The sequence below is a fragment of the Anser brachyrhynchus genome, assembly GCF_964034855.1.
Source record: "Anser brachyrhynchus genome assembly, chromosome: 1".
Lineage (NCBI taxonomy): Eukaryota > Metazoa > Chordata > Aves > Anseriformes > Anatidae > Anser > Anser brachyrhynchus.
In genome coordinates, this window is record NC_137694.1 from 188,694,101 (window position 1) to 188,718,108 (window position 24,008).

The 24,008-nt window shown below is 37.6% G+C and overlaps 1 protein-coding gene across 9 annotated transcripts in view; it reads right to left on the bottom strand.

The window, feature by feature from the left end:
• Positions 1–24,008, bottom strand: part of FRY (FRY microtubule binding protein) — a 238,728-nt gene that overhangs the window by 102,824 nt on the left and 111,896 nt on the right. For all 9 annotated transcript variants that reach the window (XM_080577411.1, XM_080577405.1, XM_080577404.1 and 6 more), the window contains 8 exons: positions 16,338–16,391; positions 8,077–8,216; positions 6,021–6,111; positions 5,490–5,569; positions 5,279–5,359; positions 3,267–3,435; positions 727–819; positions 533–631 (listed from right to left, as the gene is read on the bottom strand). In XM_080577411.1, coding sequence (XP_080433537.1) covers positions 533–631; positions 727–819; positions 3,267–3,435; positions 5,279–5,359; positions 5,490–5,569; positions 6,021–6,111; positions 8,077–8,216; positions 16,338–16,391 — 807 coding nt within the window. The remainder of the gene's footprint in view (positions 1–532; positions 632–726; positions 820–3,266; positions 3,436–5,278; positions 5,360–5,489; positions 5,570–6,020; positions 6,112–8,076; positions 8,217–16,337; positions 16,392–24,008) is intronic.

Sequence of the window (24,008 nt, forward strand, 5' to 3'; positions counted from 1 at the left end):
ACTCAGATCTTCATTTAATTCAGATCAACTCATGCTTCCAAAAATATACTGCAGTGCCACTGTTCATCTCACAAGAAAAAAATGAAATAGCGAGCTGCACAGTAGCCAAGTTATGGATTTAAAAGGGCATGTGTTATACATTTTTTCATTCTTACAACGTATTATTTAAGCCCCGTGAAAGAGTTGTTCCCACATGCCTCATTTGTTCACGCTTGACAAGAAATGAACTCTATTCTTTCTCCTCTCCTAATGTTTACACATAATAAGTATGAGAAAACCTAACCATTTAGTAGTCAGAGACTCAGAAGCTGAAAACATCTGCTTGATTCAGACTGATTTAGATCATATTCTGAATAACATAAATATGGTTATTTTTTGCAAACACAATAGACTTCCCTGCAAACAGAAATGTATTAGTTATAAAGCCAAATGCAGAAGAAGTTTTGCAACCAGTTCTGTGAATTTCCCAGGAGTCTTGTTCGGAGATATTTTTGACAGAGAATTTTAGCCTTTAATTCTTAGAGTTACTAACCAAGGAGTGCTTCTTTCGTGAGGAAAGTTCAAGTGTTGTATCATACAGGCTTTCAACAAAGTTCCTCAGACAGGGGACATTCACTTCATTTTTAACAGCCTGAAAGGAAATTTCATGTTAATAAAACACTGTTTCACAAGCTGTTTTATCTAATTCAAAGAAATTATGCAAACAGCCCAAAAAAATAAACTTACAGCAGCTACAGGGACAAGAATCTCAACAAACAGTCCTGCCAGTGCATGCTTGATATCTTTGTCTTTAACTTCAAGGAAATAATGTGCACATTCCTAAAACAAAACAAAACAAGAAACATAAATTGCCTATCAGTTGGAACAAAGACATCCAAATGTCTGCTCAATGCACATCAAGTGCATTATCTTGCAAACCCCCCAGAAAATACTTGATTTGTGTATTAAGTTCTAAATTTGCATTCTGCAGCAAGCACAAAGCAGCATGTAAATCAAGCCCAAGGATCTGTTGCTCCAACCATGATAATCCAGAAACTCTGCATATTCCAGCTGTGCCAGTTGTTGTTTTGGGGAGGGAAAGAGAGCTGGACTCAGGGGCTGATCTCATGCCTTCCCTGTGTATATATTCAGGAGCTGGAGGAATAGTCCACACAGACTGCTCTACTGCTGTGGGAGGCCAGAAAAGGAACATATTCCTCTGTTACGATGAAGTGGCAAGGAACAATCTTACAGCAAATACGTTGGGATGAATTTCCTTGCTTTGCAGATTATGGGTCAAAACATAACAGTGCTATTTGAGGGAAGAGACTTGTGGTTCAAACCACCACAATTTCCAGCCTGCAAATGGGGATTGAGAGGGAAAGCAAGAAGTGTACTTTCGTCCCAAACGTGCAGCGAGCTACTATCCACACAGCTGTGCTGCTCAGGAAGTGAGGGACAGGAGATAAGCATCTGTTGTTTCTGTACAACTTCTCTAAGGACAACAAATCATATTGGTCCAGTTACTTCTTCCTCTCTGGGTCCAAGGTCCCAACAGCCATTGACCTTCCAAGGAAGGTCCCCAGTGACCTTTTTTACTTGCACATGCATACAGAACTGTTTATAGTTTAGACCATGCATAATTTTTCCTGGCTGCATTCTGGATTCTGTATCACATAACTTCAGTCACTGCTGCCACTGCTGCTACACAGCCGAGGCCCCTGCACAAAGCTAATAACCTTCCTGGATTTTTCTGCAGTCAATGGTGAAAGCTGAGGTCTTCTGGAGCTCACTGCTGAGATTAGCTCACTGTTTGAAAGTGTCTCTCTACTAGAGTGGAGCTGGTGCGAAAGAGCCTGTAGCTGTAGCACTGCATGTATATTCTTAATCACCCACAGGATCACACTATAACTCTGTTTTACTAAATTGAGCAAAACTAGTTTTCCTATGTACACAGTGCCTCTTATGATGATACATTGTAGGACATACAAGAATTAATTTGGTGCCGAGATACTCCAGTGATGAGCAAAGTAGAGACCATTTGCATCCACATTTTGAGTCTACTATACGAGAACTTTACCACTGATTTCAACAGCAGTGAACACCGGACCCCAACAGTGCTGCACCATAGCAATCCAATGTCATTTACTCGTACTGCTCATGTGCACTGACCACACACTGCATTGATATCTTGCCAGCTCTAGATAATTTACATGAAGACAATACAGAGTAAGATGCATTCACATATACTGGAACACAAGGTAAGAAGAAAAACAACCTTTTTCTGTGTTGTTAAATGTGATTTAAAACACATTGCAAAGTTAAAATGTAACGCGATTCATGTTTGGCACCTAGAGAAATAATTCTGTGTGCCAGTATACGTATGCATATGTATTCCAATACCAAATGCTTATTTGTGGGCATATAACATTAAATATGGTTATTTTTACTCCATTGACAACATTAATAAGCTGATCTTTATATGGAGGTTTATATAAAACATTCATTTTACTGAATGACTGGCTACAAACCCTGCAGCCATGAAGGTGATCCCAAGAAAAAAAAAAAGGGGGAATTAAAATTTTAAGCTAAACAACACTGCTGATGGGAATATGACCTATCATATCTTACCAGATAGAAACGTGGACTACTTGAAATGTTTAAATATAGAAGACTTTATTTCCTTTTACAGAATGATGTAATCTGTTGGTTTAAAGCATTCATGACAGACAGACTATGCTCTGTATTAGTGGTTTTCAAACTGGGTGGGTACAGAACGTACCCTAGAGGAAGGGGGGTGAAGGTGTGGTGAAAGAAGACAACGCATCCATGGGAAATTCCCTCCAGCTTTTGCCTCATTTCTTGGTCTCTTCCTTTGAGCTCTTCTCCATCAGGAGTCCCTGACAACTATGTCAAGGGTGGAAAATTCACTCTGGATGCAGTGAGAAACTGCAGGAGGTAGCTAAGCAGAGACACAGGGCAAGGAACATCTATGGAATGCCAGGGTGGGAGGTGGGGCATCTACTCTTTTTGCTGGAGAAAACCTCTTTTTATTGGAGGGCAAGATGTGGGGACTTGGCTAAACAGCTGATGACAAGCTGGTATGGAATGATACACTCCTGAGCTTGGAGACTGGAGCACTGAGGTTCAGAATGGGCAGAAAGTAGCTGCACATATATTTATGTGGGAATGATGTGTGGAAAATCTGAAGATTTACAACAGGAGAGATGAAGGGGAGCCTGTTCTATAAGGACTGAAAACCACAGTTCTATACTTAAGAATTTTACCTGCATAAACTGAAGAGAAGCTTCAAAGTCCTCCACAGGATACATCTTAATGCGAAAGAATTTCATTCCCATTATGAGACTGATAATGCTTTGAACTATATACGGGCTTTGTTCTTTATGCCGTAACTCTTTTAATTCTGCCATGAATTTCTTCTTTACAGCAGGAAACCTAAGAATTCACATTGGTTAGTTACGAAACAGTACAGTTTAATATTTGAAATGTATTGTAAGATATATACATGGGAAAAAGCCTACAGAAGATTCACCTTTGGTTGTAAAATATAATTTCAATCAGTACGTGAATAGGTTTCTTTTTACTTAGTTTTCATTTGCTTCTGACAAACTCAGAAAAAAGGAAGCATACAGCCTGATCTTAGTCCGTTTGGGTAACTACATCTTTTCTTTTATTTTCTTATCATGCTTCATTTTTACATTTGAGCTAACAATATCATTAGAATAGCCCCCTCACATGTTTTCCAAAAATCCAAGATGAAAGATAGTTTTCTTGCAAGTACATGCAATGTTTTCAAAATAAAATGTTCAAACAATAACAATTAAAATATTCAGATAAACCATTTTTGCCTTTTTTTTTTTTTTAACAGCCATTACAGCAACATCTAAGCTTTAAGTATATCTTGGGATGAGGGGAGGGTTCAGCGACCATTTTTGATCTCCCCCAGTCTGCTGGAGTTGTCTCTATCCCTAAGAATTATATAGGAAGATATATAACAAGACCTCCTGTCCTTTCTGAAACATAATGAAAAGAATGTCATCTTCATGGGCAGGTGTAGCATGTAACACATTATCGCCTCTGATAAGGAACACGAGAAAGCTGAAAGAAACAGGCTGGCAGGAAGAAGCTCTTTAGTGGTAGTAACATCTTAGCAACACACTTCAGAACTGGAGGAGAAAAACAGCATTTGCTCTCCCACCTCTACACAGACTGTAAATATACATGTTCATATATACTAGATGGTACTCCACCAGCGGACTCTGCTTCAGCTGCAAAAAACAATCTAATGTTTTATGGATTAATGCTCAGTTTGGTCTCAGGGATTTTTTTCTGCTGTACCAAGAAAATATTATCTGCTTCTTAAGCTAACCCTGTTTCCTAGTGTCTGTTCTCTTACTGATTATGACATCCTGGAGTACTGGAGAACAGGTATGTTTTGTCTTTGACAGTCAACTTTGAAGTTTTTGATCCAGATATTAATTCCCCTGTTGTCTTTGAGCCAGCAAATTTAGAAGCCCAAGAAAGGTCTTAAGGGAAGTCTGTGAAAGTTATATGATTTCCAGGGACTGAAATTGTTTTGGCTACATCAAGCTAAAAAAAATTGGTTAAGTTGATTGGTTTTGTAGAGTAGACTCTACAGCAACACCAAGAAGTCAGCAGACAGAGATCACTGATGCTGGTCTATGTTGGGGCAGTAGATTTTATCCTTCTGCTTGGTTTGTGCAATAAGGGTACGATGAAACATTATATTGGGTACACGAGTATCTGAATCTGTCCGCTTCCAGATTCAAAATCTAGGACCAGATTCCGTAGTCTTTTAAGTCATTACTGTGCCATTTACTCTAGAAGTGCATGACGAAGGATTCAGAAGCAATTGCATTACGTTCTAAACTGAAATAACTGCAGAGAGACTTTAAAATGTTGCTGTGTTGCTACAGCTATTTTTAGATTTGCCCAGATAGAGAAAAAATAGCTTATAGGAAAAAAAGATTAATTGAAATAGCTCTCTTCAGCCCTTTGGGGCTTCCATAGACGTCATCAGTGAGATAGGAAAAATAATGCTGCTGTAGTCCAGTTGAATTTATTCTGTATCACTGGACTAGATACAGAAACCCTGTGATTTAATGGACTTCTAGGCCACCTGGATGAACAGAGGGCCAATGAGTTAAAATGATTTATTCATGCACTATCTCTTAAGAAAGGGAGAAAGTGAGAATATTCATAAGCTAAGCAATTAAAACTTAGATTTCAATTATGTATGGTATTCAATTTTACTTACTTTGCTTGAGCTAGTACACCTATTACTTCTGCATACAAATCCGCAACAATGTGCATATTTCCAGTGTTAGGACCAAGGTACCTACCAAGAGATAAGAAAGAATTTTGTTTGTTAGTCAGGTGGCTGAGAAAGCATGCTGCTTAAACCGCTACAGCTATGCAAGTCAGCAAGTAATTTTTTCACAGAATATTTGTATGAAAAAGAGCCTTACCCTTCTTTATATTTAAAGTGCTTGAAAGCCAAGTTAATAACATCATGTACCAAGCTGTCTATTACAGGATGAAGTGGAATCTGAAAACATAAAATAAAACATAACCAGTATACATACACTACTCTTTAAGCTGCATACCTTAGTGTTAGTATTACTTCTGCGTATCTTCCTTACACATATATAACAAAAAATAACCAACCAAAATAACAGATAACTAACAAAATAGCTGAAATGACCTAGGCATTTAATGCTTATTTAGTAATGAAGAGAAATACTTCATCTCCAAAAACCTGGAAAAGTGAAGTCTGCATGACAGCAGAATGCTATATATCATACTACATACTACATATACTACATACTACATATATATGTGCAAGAAAGACAGCAAAGAACAAGCATGAAGGATGTATCTTACATTTTTATTAGATTCTTAAGCTGGAAACAGAATTATGAATCCTGAAATTAGGTTATACGACTAACTCTGTAATTTCCCTTATTTACTAGTTAATGTATAATTGAGGAATTCCATACCTGTTTCAAAACTTCTATTAACACTAAAGAAAATATAAAATCAATAGCCAGGTCTCTTCTTTCCATTAAATAGTCCCTCTGTTGTTCATCGCTGCAAAATCAAAACAAGAAACATAATAATTAGGAGATGAGTCATAATTCATGTTGTATTCAGTTACACAAATATAGTTAACGGTGGACTGTATTCTACTTTTCAAACTGCAGTTGAGCATTTCAGAAAGTAATGCACTGATATGCTCTTAAAAACTGAGATAAAGCAAATCTGACTTGTTACATTCACCTTCTGTCAGATGTTGAAATGTCACTTTCTATTTTCTCTTCTTCTAGTTTAAATCAACAGAATACTTTTTCAAGGGGAAAAAAAGAACAAAACATAACCAACAAAACTTTTGGATCCTGTATTTTAACAAATCGATTTTATTTCAGTTTCCTTCCTGATGGCACCAGTTAAGACAGTTCTCAATTACATTGTGGGGGCAAACATAAATTATTTTTGTGCTATCAAATTCAGATTTACACTTGTGATGGATTTAGAAAACTGCCTTAAAAGTACCAATGGAGAATTCATAACCAAACTACATCCTCTTTTTGAAACTGTTCCAGTGTTATTTTTCTAACATTGGCATCATTTGCCATGTTAAAATGTATTCCTTGTGCAGAACAACACAGGGGAGTAAATGTCTGAGGTGAGTAGCTTGCAACACAAATATAAAAACCATCTATAATTTGATCACAGTTTCAAGGTGCACTGAGAAGATGACATGAAATATACACACAATTTGTAAAATTAAATATTAAACAGGCAGTCCTGCAGTCCTTCTAAGGCTGTTACCAATGATTTCAGTGAGATTTTTATTTGAGTAAATAGAACACACCACAATTCTTTTAAACATTAAGTAGTTTATGACTTCAATTGTATTTATGTGCTTATAATTAAGCATGCATTTAAAATCACTGCTTGATCAGTGTTGAAATAAATTATTTGGATTTTGGTTTTCTTGGTTTCACATTAACTGAAGAAAGGACTGGTTATACGTACTATTTATAACAATATCAATTAACAGAGTGACCTTGGTTCAGTTCACTGTTAAGCTGATTTTCAACTAGGTTTTGGGTGGCATTCCTGAGGACCTCTATATATGAACAGATTGCCCTGTAACAGACTCCTCTAAGGGACAATCAAGAGAAAGAGGCACTTTAAGGCAAGGATCCATATCATGCAAAAGCAGACATCTAATTGATGAAGCATGCCTTCAAATTGCTTACTTCCACTGACCATAAAGAGTTTAGGAGGGTCTGATTCAGGTCCATGCCTATCTTCCTGATATCTACTAGCTCTTATCCCTTCAGTCCAGCAACTATTGCCTTCTGTTGTTACTGGATTAAATGTAATCCTAATGTGAGGAATTGCTAATGCATTTCCAAACAGGAGGTCTGCCAGTGCTGATTATCCTGCTGTTTCATCAGAGTATGTACACGTAGTACCAAAGTATTCAGAAAACTGCAAGTTTAAAGAATGCGCTGTACCAAATGGGCCTCGATCTAAACCAAGACCAATCTGCTGCCTTATTTCTGAGGAACTGCTGATGTCATAAGAGATCAATAAGTTTGTTTGGGTTATTTTCTTTTTGCTTGCTTGTTTGCTTAAGAGCTGAGTGAATGTTGCTAAAGCTCTTTAACTGATTCACAATCTTTTGGACAGAGAATAGCTGTATATGAAATTTCTATGACTAAGCAGAGTGCTGAATCAAAAAAAATATTCTTCAAAGTGTCAGTGAATTATTGCCTGCTCTCATGATTAAAGGAGACATAGCTTATACAAGCCCTTATTTAAAGGACATTACAGCATCCAAAACAACAGTAAGAACTAGTTTTGAACTAACAGGAGCATAATTTTAAAGACACGATTATTTCAGCCATATTAAACCTAAGAGCAGATTTCCAAGAACACAAATACATCTTTCAAGCAACTATAACCTTAAGCTGATAGGTGAAATGTAATATATTTTACATTAGAATCTGTCAATAATATATGCAAAGATATTCAAAATCATACCTTTTGGATTTAGTGCTTGTTCTTGGTCTGTACTCGTGAGATTCATCTTCTATGCCATTCTGTCTTTTATACCAATCAAACAAAGTACGCAGAATAGAGGGCAGACAATATTCTGAAAGTGAACTCATTGAGCTTATTACCTATGGGGAAAATACAACAAATCAAACGGTGTTCAAGCTTCCCCTACACCTTTTTAAAAGAGGCACAAATTCGATGTTTTGACATTTTCTTTCTTGTTTTCATCTGTTTTTTTTTTGAAGTTCTAAATCTATAGTCCAATCTATGGTACCTAATATTCTGTATTTTCTGTTTGAAACATAAGCTGAAATACGGTAATAGTGTCAACAGCATATTTTCATTGACAGTACTAAAATGCATAATGTATTGAAAGTGTGTATTGCATCTTAAAACACACCAGAAAACGACCTAGTTCTTTAAGGGGCTTATTTTTATTCATTACACAATGTTGATTTGAGTTGGAAGACATTTATAAGCAAAGAAAAAGGTGATGAACCAGCAGTACTGTCTCATGGGTTGTATCTGACTGCTGGATGTCCCTCCCGAAGCTCATAATGAACTGAGAAAACCCATGACCTCTGAAACAACCTTAGCCACCTGAACATGCAAATGCATCTTACTGTTAGGCTTACACACCTGGTAATTTAGACTTCTTTTTTATATATATCAGAAAATATTTATACTTTCCTCCGTATTTGTGTGTACAAATAAGCAAAACATAGTTTAAAATCATTACTTAAAAGTCCCTGATTACACAGTTCTAGTGGCATACTGGAAAAGAATATTACTGCTCACTCGATATAAACTGTATCACCAATTACAGATATGTTACTGAACAAGTTGCTCCTGAACTATGACTTAATGACTTAAATTTCCTATTACAGGAAACCATAAAGCTGCAATACATGAAAAAATCAAAAGCTAGGGTAAAAAAACAACCATATGATTATCCAGGAGGACTACGTATGTGTTGCAACTGAATGTCCACAGCTACTGCAGTTGTATGTATGCAGTATACAGTATGCAGTATGTATGCAGTATGTATGCAGTGTACATTCTAAGAAAAGAGAAAACTATTTTAAATATCAGTGAATTCCTGATTCGGAGATTTGTGACGACCTCGGTATCATGCAGGGCTTGATCCTGCAAAGCACTGAGAGCAGGAGCAATGTGCTGAGGTATATACTTCATGCCAAGCACATTGATTATGTCAGTAACTCCATCAGGTTTACCATCTGCTTAAACTTAAAACAGCATGTTTGAGTGCTTGTGGAACAACAGCAGAGTTTCATGCCCTGTATAAGACCAAGCTCGTGTGAAAACCTTGACTAAGACAAGACCACAACTGGGAGACCGAGCACCCTACATATCATTCCCAATAGCCTTTACTAACAACTTCTGTGGATGAGTTAGTTTAGATCTGATCTATTAACTGATCTATTTTCCAGTTTTTCGGCCTCAGAATTTAAGTAATTCACAGTGATGTGGTCTAAAGTTTATGAAACATTTCAAGGATGAAGTATAATTGTTTTGATCGTCTTCTGGCCTTATGGCCTAAAATTAAATATGGAACATTAGAAAGTGGCATCCACTGCCCCTTCAAAATTAAAGTTTCTATGAAAGTACTGTTTTAGGAAGGCTCTGAAAACTGGCATTTCCAGTATATTTCATTACCTGAAATAAAAAACAAGCTGCTGTAGAAGATGGCATGGAGGCACTGGTTGCAGCAGTGACAGGAGGCCTTTCAGGAAGAATTATTGGAGTGGCCCAGGCTGAATTATAACAAAGCATTTACATGTAAGACTCTGGATAAAAAACTTAAAGGACGTGAATCCCCTATTGTCAGAGCAAACTATTCCCTACCAGCTCAGGATGCTCAGACATTTCAATCACTTCTCTATTGTTTTCAAGAAGTTTTTCTGAAGCTGGCACGAGAGCAGTTGTTAATTATGAGATGTGGTTACAAAATGGTTTCCTGAGGAAGACTATAAAACCCAGGAACAACAGCAGGGTTTTCTGAGGGAGGCATCTATTTTTAAGATCATAGCAAAGCTCGTAAGGAAAAAGTATATACTTGAAACCTAAATATCTTTCACGAGATTGCAGTATTTAACTGCAAGTAGAAAGTTGCTTCAGTCAGGTCTTCCTGCACATTCTCTAACACCAGTATCAATGCTCTTCTCTCAACCTCAGCTACTCAATTTCACTCCCTGTAAAAAGTCAAAGTGATTCCTGTTAAACCTCCCCAGGCCATACTTTCTCTGCTGAATTTACGGTGTGTGTCTTTAGCAGGGATAAAAGGTCAATGTAACTTTTTAAAAAAATCTTTCTGTCATTGCACTTTTAAGACAGGAAGGAAGGGTGGAATGGGCAAAGACCTGGCTCTCAGGGAACAGGAAGGGAGGGAAGTCTAGCCAGCACGTTGGTTACTCAATCCTTTCATTTATTGGAAGTAAGTCCAGGAGTGAGATGAATTCTAGCTCTGTGCTGCTCCTGAAAGGGAGTGCACAGATGTACAAATATGTCCTTGTTATACAAATGATCGTGTTCTTCCATCATAAATGAACCACCTACTGTATAACTTAAGGATAAGAAATCTGCACAAGTGTGGCGCTGTTTAAAACTTGTGTTCACAGAGCATTAAACATACTTTATGTAAATGCTTAATATTTATTTTGGACTAATATGTAAAAGTAAACTGAATGAAATCCTGCCCAGATAGTTTGTTACAATTTATATACTTTCATAAAAATCTTGCTATATTGTCAAAATAGAAACATAAGAAGTGTTTCCACTAACAGCAGATAAATGATGCTATTTTTTTTTATATTTCATGTATGAATTTCTATGTGCCTCAACAGCAAATACATTCAAATCTGCAGTCAATTTCCAATAATATCATTGATTTCTTGACTTTTTTTCATAGACCATATTTGTCAGTATGTATGTTAAATGTGCATTTGATTGTCATTTTTATAAGGCAGAAATGCAGTATTTCATTTTTGCATAGTGTTGATTTTTTTGCAAAACTACTATTAGTTTTAGTTATTATTATTAGATATTTATTTAGTTATTATTATTTAGTCATTTATTATTAGTTTACTAGTATTATTATGCATATTCTGTCTTCAAATAATTGAGTAGACTCAAAATAATGGACATTTGGAGAGAGGTTTCACATTTTCTATCAATGCTACTGAAAGCAGAATTTGATAGGTGTTTTCTTAGTTTTATTTAGGATACCTATAGCTATGCAATGTCTTCTCTTCATTCAACGTTTTTTCCACCTCATATTTGTCTATAGCAAAACCCCATTACTATAAACAATACAGATTCAAGGAAAATAAAAGCTGCAATGAAATTCATGTTCCTTGAAATCAACCGCAAAACAATAATGGGCCACAGTAAGAATGAGATTTCACATCCAATACATGAAATTAAGGGGATAAAGATAATACAATTCCTATTCCAAATAACTAGGCTTGGAGATGGGGGTGGAGAGATGAAGTGCACTAAGCTGCCATCAAAGCAGCTACATGCTGGAATTCCTATTAGACCCTTGGAGACAAAGCATTTTTTTCCTGCAAATGATAGATTTCTAAATAAATAAACTCTTTAATGGAGATATCTGTAAAATGCAACACTAGAAGCAAGTAGTGCAGTTGATTTTGTGTAGATTTTATTTCATTTACATCTCTGTTCTAAGGATTTTTGGGGGCACGACTGTAAAGCCAAATGCCTCTGGGAATTGTTAAAACCGATAACTAGTAAGTTGGACTCACAGGTTTTCATTTATGACCTCATTTATGTGAGTAAAAAATGAGGATATTTTATACCATAATTTTGCAGACGGGTAATTTCATCTACCTTGCTTATACATTAATTGCTATGATTTTACTCCAGTGTAACTATTTACATGGAAGCCCATTTATTTCCAGCATGCAACAAGTTCAGTTCTGAATGTGCTACCTTTAATTCTGCCTTCAGATTTATTTCTGTACACACTGCTTCAACCCAAATCTCTGAACAGCAGCCAAGGGTTGTTCTATGACCCCATCAACAACATTTCTTGTATTTCCTCTATCACCTGTCCTTCTGCAGGTGAACAAGGACAATGCATAAGATGCAGTAAAAGGGAAAACACAAAGGGGGCCAACTGTAATGATGCTGGTATGATTATTTACTTACTACATCTAACAAATATAAATTTGGATGGGAATAATTATCACATTTAGGATGTTAGGGAAAAGGGACACCATCCGTAGTATGTTGCTTGGTGTCTTATTTTATTTATTTTTGGCGTTTCCACATTTTTTATCATTACATTTTTACTTTCCCTTTTTTTAGCTTGATCTATTTTTATTTCCATCTCCTAAAAGCATATAAAACGTTAATTTTTTCTGCTTTCCAACCTGTATTCTCTAACTTACTGCACTTCTATGAACAGAGTAGTTATAATTAAAATGAGCACAAAGTTTTGTGCAGTTTGTGCTGAAACTCTCACAAAAGGCACTTCATGTAGACAGTTTCATATGAGAACGAAGTCTAGCTGTTACATTTTCACTTCCATGGAAGTGCATGAGTAGGGCCAAAACATTATATTCATGTTGTATTTTTATATGGAAAAATGTCTGCATGTCGGTCCAAGAATACACAGTGTCTTTTTTCTGCTTCCAGTATTGCCAATTCACAGAACATTTATGTACTATGGTAAGAACAGAAACTACTTTAGTATGGGCTGAGAGAAGACTCATAAAAATGTCTCCTTGGGTGAGGATAAGCCTGTTGGATAATTATGTTTTTTTCCCAGCTTTTGATCTTTTCATGTACTGCAACTTTATGGTTTCCTGTAATAGGAAGTTTAAGTCATAGTTCAGTAGTACTATGTTTATTAACGTTTCTGTAATTGATGACACAGAGCATGCTAATGCTGGAGCAGTAATACTCTTTTCCAATAGGCAAGCAGAGTAGTCTAATGGAGAACTTTTAAAACAGGATGTTAAATATACAATAAAGATATTTAAAACCATATATAAAAACTTTATATTTTTCAGTATATATTTTCTTTACACACATGCACACCTCAAAAGGAAAATACAATCCAGTTTAAGGAATCCAGTTTGTGAGATGTTCTACAAGTCAGGATAAGTATGATTACATCATACATTGCTCAAGATGCTATTACGAGTTAGAGGATGGTGGTGCAATTGGCAGCCAGACAGAGCCCACAGGACAATACTGTCTGCTTACCAGGAGACACTGATACTACAACCACATAGAAAGAAACGGTGTTGTTTAGAATCGCCCCATCAGCTATGCCTGTGCACAGTCAGGTCTCTAGGCCCTGGAGCTATAACCACCAGCACAGATAACATTCCTAAAATGGTGTTTGAGAACAGCAGAAAAAAAGTCTGGTTCTCTAAGAGCCAGAGATAAAGCTGTTTAGGGGAAATAAACAATGCTTTAAGAACATTTCAAGTGGTTCAGGGGTTTCAGTGTTAAACTTCACTCTAATTACTCTGGGTAGCTAAAGCTCCATTCTGCTCATCCTAAGTTTTTGCAAAGGGTTTTTTTCTGGCTGTTTTTTTCCACCTCTGAAGCTGACCTGAAAAAGACAATTTTATAATCAGGTCATGCCTTACTTTCGCTGCTTTTCAATTTAGAGTTAGAAGATGCAGTTCAGATATTTTAAGTGACTAGTGACCTGTTCACTTCAGTTTCACCTATCAGTATAATTTGATTTCAATAAAGACAATTTGTTTAAAGTCTTTGGACTTTAAACTCTGCTCTGGGAAAATTAGGGTCCTTTGTCAGCATGTCATTTTTGATGACTTCAAATTGAAAATCAAAATTATTAGACACCACTTGAAAGCTGTTAGACACCCCTTGAAAACGGTTTTTCATGGGGATTCTCCCTCTCTTCCTCCTCCATTTCTGTATTAGAAATTGCAGGAATGTCATGCATGGCCTTTCCTGTTTTTGCTAGATGACTCTACATGGTTCCTGGAGAAAATACCAAAACTTTCCACACTCTACCTGGAAGGCAGAAGCAAGGGATTATCAACCTGGTCTTACTTCATTGCACAGAATTTTTAAATATTTGAGTTAATTTTTTAAATAAAACCTAAGTGCTTAGTTTTACAGACAGACCAGAACTTCATTTTCACTACCAGCAAAAATATCTGTCTTTTTGTGACAATTTTATAATGCTGACGTTGTCATATGCAAAACAGCTTTATAATACCGAGATGTATTGACCTAATAAACTGAGTGAAATACGACAACTAAAGAAAGACTTTTTGTTCTTTCTTAATGTCTCTAGCTGAGCTCTATCAAATCTATGACTTGCAAATTCTTGAATGAGTATCTGACTACTGTTAACCCAAACTAAAATGTTTTTGACAAGTTTGGCCCATGTTCTTGAAAACGAAGTCACTGGACTGAAACATTTCAGGTTCCATCTTCCACTCAATGGGCATACATCAGTCCCAGGAGCACTCGAACAACTCAGAATGATTGTGGTGTTCAAAAAGAAAACAACGTGAAACCTGAAAAGTGAAGCATTGCCAACCTCTCAGGCTGAGGCAGAGAGATAGCCTGAAAATGTCAATCTGGATGGTTTGTTTGGAAAATTTCAAGGAATTGAAACGAAGGTTTTCTAACAGAAAGTCTAAGGCAATCTCAGGTCTGTAATTTTTCTACCAACTCTCTACACATGGATAGGTTGGACTGCACATACACAGAAAAATACACAAATGTTATATATAATAAAATTTGCCTTTACTTTTTGTCTGTATTTTTTGGTTCTCTCCCTACTCCCTGCCCCAGCATTCAAGGGAAAACGTTACAATTGGAAATATACAATTACTTCACTCTAGTAATTCACTATCCTAACTAATTGATCTTGAATTAATTGTTCAATTTTCTATTTACCAGTAACTAGGAGAAGCGTAACTCTTCTAATTCTTCCTTGTAAAGGGCCGCAATTTGCCTAACCATGAATATTTAATCAAATCAAGGCCACCCATTATGTGTTTGTTTAACACACTGCAGGAACAGTATCACAAGGTTTGCATATGGGTGGCTTAATTTGTTTTTCTTTCCCATTCATATGTGACACTCTTCCCACAGGAAGGGAAAAAAAAATAAAAATATGAAATTAAGGTCATAATACCACAAAAAAAAATTCATTAGGCAGCTAGGGGTACTCACAAAGTAGCTTCCTTTAGGCTACAGTGGCCAGCTTCCCCAGGGGCTGCGGTCAGCAAAAGGAGGCAGGGAGCTCCCGTCTGCAACACAGCCATCCTGCTCTTTGCCTCCCATTCTGAAAAGCCCTCTGAGCAGGCTGCCACCCCCTCACCCCCAAAAGCAGCCACAGAAGATCCTAGAGAATATCACTTTGTCGAGCTAAAATTATGAAGTGAACCTTTGTGAATGCCAGTGGGATCTCACAAAGCATCTCTGCTTCTGGCACAATTTATCTGATGCACCAGAAGACACAATAAATGCTGTTAAATCCATTTCAGGTTCTGAAATCCTACCCATACCTAGCCCCTCTCCCAAAGTTAAGTTAATCAGTGTGGTACCTGCAGCTTACAGCATTAGCCACATGTGCTTTCAGAGATATGCTGATGTTTCATCTTCAGTTTCCTTCTGCCCAAATTTCTGGCACCACCGGCAGCGCAGTGGTGCAGGCAGCAATGGCCACAGCACAAAGATCAGTGGTGGGAGCTGAGGCAGGAATGGTGGAGCAGCAAATAACTTTCTTTTTTATACACACCTTATGTTTATCCCTCCTCTTTGCTGGGAGTGAGTTTTGGCAACCTTTATGCAACTTAAACTCTTCAACAACTACCTTTATCTCAAAATAGCTTACTTATGTAAGATTTTTTCTGGATTTTTTTTTTTTTTAAGGCTGGGGTCCATGAGCCTGTTTCAAACACCAGATATCTCAAAAAGATAGAAAGTTTGCTTCAAAACCTCCATCAGAGGAAACAGCCAGGAAATAACACATGACTAATATGCTGCGGAAACCAAGAAGGCAAAAATACTGAGTTTGGAAACAATGGAAAATACTCCTAATTTAAAACAAGAATGTTTAGGCAAAGCACTCATTCTGCTAAAGCACACTGACAGATTTTGTTTTTGTAGTGTGCTCTGACAGTATTATAAGGACACTAGGCTGCTTTCCAAGTATTGTCATAGCCTGAGGAATGGAAATAATATCATTTCAAGTGTCTTACTTGATCAAACTGGGGGTCTTCTCCTCGTTGCAGAGACTTGGTCAGTGGCTTTTCCTAAAATAAAATATATTAACATGTATTACTTAAGATCAATATTATGATACATTACACTAGTTCTACTATTGTTTTTCTGTTGGATTTTTACTCATATAATTTCCCTTGTGATCTGTTTCATGCTGAGGTTACTGTTTCATGTGCAAAGAAGACCTGGGCACACATTATGAACTAATACCAGCAGAGTGTCTTTAGTGTGTTTCAAAGAAAGGAAATAATTAGCCACTTACTACACCTGAGTTACTTGGTGATCACAGACTGACAACTATAAATTATGTCAAAATCATAAAAAGCACCCAACATTTTCTCTAGCATGTAACCAAGAAGCTGTACAGGATGAACTTTCTTGTTTCTACTTGGCAATGCAAAGATGGTCACACATATGCTGCATCACTGCACATACTGAAAAAAAGGTGATTTGAGAACAATCAGATACCATAGGGTTCATTTTTAATGAAGATAACTGTGGAAAGAGTGACTGTATTACATAAAAAATAAATGGATTTTTGCCCCATAAGCATTGATTTAATTTATCTCACAAATGTTAATCAGTGACAGAAGCAGAAATGGAAGCAAATTTTCAGGATGCATTCTCAGAGTACCTGGGAAGGCCAAAGAGGGCTGCACAGCTCAGAAGCAGCCCCCGTGTGTGAGCACCCATTTACCTTTATGGCTTTTTTGCCAAGCAGGCTCAGTTACTGAGGCATGTATAAATACATAGCTCGGTACTCTAGATACGTGGAACAGTATACAAAACGTGAATCTCCTGAACCACAATGAAAATAAGCAATACATGAAGGCAGACGTCAGTCTGAAAAACACATCCACCCTCGCCCCCAGTTCTGCACTGATTTTACTGCTTCTGGTGTCTGAGATGTACCAGCTCCTTATTCTGATTCTTCTGTAAATCATTAATTTTTCTTCTTCTACAACCACAATATCTAGGCTCTCCCACCGGCTCAACGTGAGATTTTCTGTTCAGCTTTCAGCAAACCATCACACTCATCAGCATCTGTTAAGGTATTCCTCTGCAGAAAAGGACCTTGGAGTCCTGGTAGGCACCAAGTTGAACACAAACCAGCACTGTGCCCTTGCTGCTAAGAAGATTAATGATATTCTTGGCTGCATTAGGCCAGCAGGTAAAGAGAGGAGATCCTGGCACAGGCTGCCCAGAGAAGCTGTGGGGTCTCCTCCTTGGGGATCTCCAAAAGCCGCCTGGACGTGGTCCTGGGCAGCCTGCTCTGGGTGTCCCTGCTTGGGCAGGAGAGGTCCCTTCCAACCAACCATTCTGTGAAGTACCATCACTGCCAGGGGATGTGAGATGCAAAACAAGGAAAACTGTAAAGCTTCTGAGATAATGGAATGGAAAGACTTGAGGCAGTCCAAAAGATTTCTATTATTTAATGTTGCTCTTTGGAGAAAATGTTGTCTAGTGTAATCTGCTGACTGATTTTGAAATTAATTATGCTGATACACTTAATGCCAGCTGGCAAGGAGGCTGGCTGCAGGGTGACCGCAGTATCCCCTGACTACTTACCAAATAGAAAAATCAACAAAATTTTTTCTACTGAGTCACTGATTTATCCAGGACAGTCACCAATATTTTTCATTGTTGACTCTAAAGTATCAAGTAATTTCTTCGGGCTACATTAATGACACAGCACCTGGTAATTAGAACTCTATGATGGATTATTGGTAATGAACAAACAGTCAAATCTTGGTTGCCCAGTAACAGACACATGAAACCAGTCCACTGTCCTCCTCCTCAATCAAGTAACTCAGTGCTACTCTACTGAGGTCTGCCTCATGGGTGGATAATACTTCTTTTGTCTACTGCTCACTGAAATGGAAAGTAGATCATCTGTCAAAATAATTGCTCAGTTTATTTAAAAGGAAAAATGTTCTTAAGCTTTCATGGGTCCTGTACCAACCAATGTCTGGAGAATTGTTGCAGTTTACAGAAGACTGTAAATTTTTTTTTGTTTGTTTTTTAATTTCTAGTTTTCTGATTCTGTTACAGAAGTCCTATGTTACTGCAGAGAAGTTTCTTAATGCCTGTTGCAATAGCTTCTAGACTTTGGCATCCAGAAGCTTTGTGTTATTCTGCCTGATGCTGCAATGCTTGGCTTGCAAAGCAGAATCTAAAATCCTGCAGAAACACTTTCAGTGTTTCAGGCAGAAATGAAGTGTGGGATTCCTCATTACATGCTTGTTTGTAAGATGGCCACAGTTCAAAGATACAAAACCTGCCCTGGGAACCTAGGTCTGGAGCTGCAGTCCTGAAAATGTCCTAGTCATCTGCTGCCTGAAGCACAGACAACTCACAGATACTTCAGTTCCCCAGGGTGGTGCCTCTCAGTTAGTGAAGATCCCTCCTTTTAGGAAAGGCAATATAACTCATTTCTTGCTCTCCTACAGGCCACTACACCAGGCCTTCCCAAACTGTGGCACTTTCACCTGAAGGAACAGCTCACAGGCTGTGCGACAGACTTGGTAACAGCAGAAGGCAGCCCTGGGACGGAGACGAGCCAAGGTCACCCAGCAGAAGCCAGGAATGGTTCTGCTGCTCTGACTTCCCAACATCTCCGGTGTAAGGCTTTTTCTTCCCTTCATCCCATCTTGCTGTTCTTGTCTCTTCCCCTTTTTTCACGCTTTTGCCAGGCAGCTGCTGCTGCAGCTGTCTCTGCCTCTTCCTTGTCCCTGCTCGGGGACCCGGCTGGCCCCGCGCTGACCGCATGAAGCCGCAAACACCACTGTCTTAGCACAGAATACCAGAAGACAGGAAGGGTATTTCTTGCTATCTGGAACAGCCTTCCTGCTCAGCCTTACCTCAACTACATGCAGGTGCTTCAAGTGTCCTTTGAAAACAGCATTTTTTTCTCTATGCAGTACGCCTTTTCTTCTCATCTGCTGTAAACAATTTGTAAAACCCTAACAAATCCTACCACTTCATTTTACGCAGTGTTTTCATCATCACTGCTCTGGCAGTTACAATGTAAAATATTTTTATACTCACGGTAGACGTTTTCATTACATACCAAAGCTTCAAGACCAGCAAAGACATGGTTAAGAAGCCTAATAAAGTGAAATTGCCTATGAGTAAACGTTTCCACAGCACTCTATTTACCCTGGAGATACACTTATTTAAAAGTTTTTAAAAAATCCTAAAAATGTTTTCCAGCCTCAAGGCACTATTTTATTTTTATTTATTTTCTTGCCCACCCAATTCACAAATGGCAAAGAGGCCTTTTTATATGGTGAGTTGACTCTGAGTCTCGGTAGCTGTAATACATCCTACAGAAATGTCTTCCAAATCTGGGATGAATAGGTAGGCTGAATCTGGAGCCAAAGCCTACAACCACAAAATATGAATAAAGAAAAGTTTTGATTAATCTGAAAGAGACTATAGCTTTCTAGGCTATAAAAAACATCAGAAAAATATCAGAAGAATGGAGTTTCAATAATAACATTCCCGCTTTTAATCACTAAATTAAACATCCTTATTTCTTGTTTGAAGTGCTGCCTTCAATTGTACACTCTATATTTGTTCACACTGGAAACTCCTGTGATAAGAACAGGTATCAGAGATAAGAAGCAAAGATCAGCAAAGACAATTTTTTCTTTTAATATTTGAAAACATATTTTTTCAATAAATAGTATCTGAACTTTTTGCATCAACAATGCTTACAGAACAAAACGCTCAGCTAAAAATGAGGTTCCTTTCTCTGCCTCATTGCTAGAACATTATTAGAATCTAATAAAACAGAGTATGTTGAATATGCAATGGCAAGTGCATATTTTATTACATTCGCACACATTAAATATAGTTTTTCTTGTTTATCTAAAAAGTAACATATCAGTCAAACCCCCTATTCACATAGTCACACTAAAACATTTCTTCACGGATGTCAGCTACTTTTAATGGTTAATACATTAATGCTTTTTCAGGGATGCTACACAAATATAATTGGGTGAATTTACACAGGAATAGCTTTTCTGGGCCACCTGTCGCAGGACTGAACGTTCAGGGAAACATGAAAACAAAATGATGTTGTAGTGTCTATTAAACTTTACTATGTCTCTGTGTTATAATGATATATAATGCCACTTCAAGTTATTTCTAACCCCTGCAACCATTAGGCACATTATTGCTACTAAAGCACAACTGTGTATTGCATTACTGCCTGATAAAACTCATCGATACTGCACTGAATACTCTGCTGGGATGGAAGAATTACCAAAAGGAAATGGCAGAAAATCGGACCTTTAGTTGTAAAATGGGGTAGACATAGACCACATCCAACTACTAGAGCTAATATATATATATAACATACATGTAAGCACAATCTTTAAGTACCAAAGAAAAAAACAAAACCAACAAGCTTAATTCTTTCCTGCTTACAATGAATGATCGCAAAAGCCCTGACAGAAACTGCGCATCCTTGTCATATATTCTTTTCAGCAGGAAAGGCAGTTGGCCAGCATCTCATAGGAAAAGGTTTGCTCCAAACGTAGCTGGATCAAACACGCCAAATTTGTCATTTTGCCATTGGTTGTTTTGTACATACAAAGATCAGAAAACGTATCGCTGTCAATCTCGTGCTCAGGTGCCGTGTAAACTGTTCTCTGGATCACGCAGGGGAAAATGCCATGGTGTCAGTTTGCTTCTGCAGGCTGGGCACGCAAACCGTCATCCCACAGAGGAGCACCTACCCTCTGGACAGAGCTGTAACACAGGGCTGAGCTGACCTACCAGCCAGCTGCCTCTAAAGGGGAGTTTTGTTTGTCTGGTCCCTGCCCGTGTTTCTGGTGGCGTGCTCCTGCCTCCTCCCTCGTCTGCTCCCTGCTGATCCTCCTCTGAGCAACTTCACACAGCTGAACTCGCGAGGGGCATTTCCTCCTGTTTTGCCCTCTCAAAAATGCGTAGAGCAATCTATGATCCCTTAAATTAAACTGTTGAGCTGAAAATAGTTCTAAACTTCTCTTGAAAGAATTTTCATCTCTAATTTTACTTTTTTACTATTTGGAAAACCGTCCTACCCTAGGAGCCTAGTTAATTTATACCTAAGCAATTAAGAGAGGCAAGCTTTTTGACTCAAAATCTGTTTACTCTGATAGTCTCCCAAATGTCACCCACCTGGAGCTCCCACCAAACAGGCAATTAGTGTCCTATGTTTTCACAACAGTTCTCTGCACGTCAGCAGGTCATCGTGCATAAAAATACAAATTGCCAGTTCAGTGGATGACACCAGAATCTCTGATTTCCCTTGTTGCTCTGCTCAGGATTAATTATCTATCAGATACTTCTTGTAAGAGGCTGTGTCAGCGATCATGGTACACAGACAGTGAAATAAACATTATAGGGTACTTCCTTTATTAACCTTTGCAATTCTAAACATACACCAAAAGGAAATTCTAAACACAAACTAAATCAAAAAATGAATGGTAATACAGTCTTCAAGAAAACACCACAACTCTGCATAAAACTGTATTATGGACACTGAAAACATAAAAGGAAACACTGATGAATTTTATGTACAAAAGCAATGCTAAGGATACTTGGTATTTCATATAGAGAAAAACTGTGTATTTCAAGTGGCTATTGAACATAAGCAAAAGTATTATCTGTCTCCCCAAAACTTTGTTTTAGAAAGGTCAGGTGAAAACCACTTATTTTTAGATATTACACAAAAATAATGGAAGGTGTATGAAGACAGGCTCAGAATTAGTCATGAAGCCGGTCTATTCTTTCTTCATGCAACTGGAAACTTCAGTTCAGTTACTAGCACTATAACTTTCCCCCAATAATATGGAGAAAAAAAAAAATTACCTTTCACTTATCTTGCTCAAACATCTCAAGAGCACTGACATTCTTACCTGATCAGTAAAAAAAAATCCCAGACATGCCCTCAGCTCAGTGTTGATAACAAAGGGTCACTAACTTCAAATAAAGGTTAAGTGCTGTTACAGATATATTCAGGTAACTGCAAAAAAAACACGCAAAACCAAAAACCAACAACAAAAACAAACTAACCTACTGCTGCCAGCATTTGTATTTTCTCTAATATTTTTCTGTTGCTAAGTAAGATGCTTTCTCGTATGTAGGAAGGAAAAGTATCCTATTACAAAGGTATTTTGAGCCCCAATACACTGATGGCTACCAATGGACTAGTTCTGAAAGAAAATACTTTAAATGCATACCTTTTTTTTATTAGGCAAATTTAAAAGAGTACAAGTGATGACTTCATTGAAATTTGAGCTAACCTCTAGCACAGTCAAGAAACAAAGTTTTATTGGCTGCTTATTTTAAGAGTTTTGTGTTAAGAGGAATGCTTTTTTAAGATTGTAACTTAGTGAACCCACAACTTAGTGAACCCACAATCACATCAAAATCCTCTATCTGAACACATGCAAGTTGTAAAACCTGGGCTAATATCATAACTTTCCCTTGTTTTTCCTTGATTTTAATTACTCCAGCTACCACAGTGATCTACAATCCTAAAACAGTCCTCAGCTTAACTGATGTTTGGTCGTCAATTTGAATATACAAAAACCAACCAACCAACCAATCAACAAAACATTTTAAGTCAGTCCTTGCCAAACCAACTAAACTTCTAGTCATGAAATGAGAAAGGCCTGGTATAGGAAGCAGCAGTAATAAACTGTTGTGGAGCTGGAAAACAACGAGGCTATTACATCTCAAAGCCTGACTGCAGCAAGACACAAATCCCTGTATGATGCATTTTCTTCAAGGTAAGCAAGATATACAGTAACTATTTCTCAAAAGCTATCAAAATAAATACAGAATTCTTCTTCTGTTGGTCTTTATGTTAAGATCTATTACAATGCATTTTCAGAAAAATGTTTCTTGTACAGGAATTTGTAAGTAACTTATTTTTCACATACTAAGACCAACATACTACAGGGGTCTGGAATTTCAAATCCACTATGTGACCTTTGCAATAAATTGTTATTCAGCATCCTGTTTCAGCTGTTTACCAAGGTGGCTAGGCACTTTTCATCAGCCAATATATATTTATTTAAAAAAAATGAGGGGGATGCATATAATAATCACTTTTACGAAGTGGAGGCTGGTTGGACAGCAGATAACTGTGACATAGAAACACTGAAAGATCCAGTGGTAAATTAAATAGGTCTGGAAGACAAAGTCACTGCAGTCAAAAGCATGTAACTTGAGCAGTACTGTTCCCTCCTTTCTATCTTTGATTACTTCTGAGAGTTGGCGAAGAAGATGAGAAGATGCTCTATCCTGATCTTGCACCTGGTCATTTGGTACATCTTTGTTCCCTAAACACAGAAATTAACCCATATATGAAGAGTTTTACACCATCTGATTTATGATGAGCAAAGTTATTTCTGCTATGCAAGAAGGACACTGTAGACAAATATAAGAAGCTTTGTGTTTTTTTTTTTCTTTTTTTTTTTCCTATGCTGAATGGGGGATGTGCATCTCCCCTGTTGAGCTCATCACATTCTCTGAGTTATTACAAATGTTCCATCCTCACCTTGAGGCACATCTACTGCCAATGGCGAGAGCAACGCTCCAGGGAATTGGGTGATCGCTGTGTTCCAAGCAGTGGGCAAGTCTCCTTATTT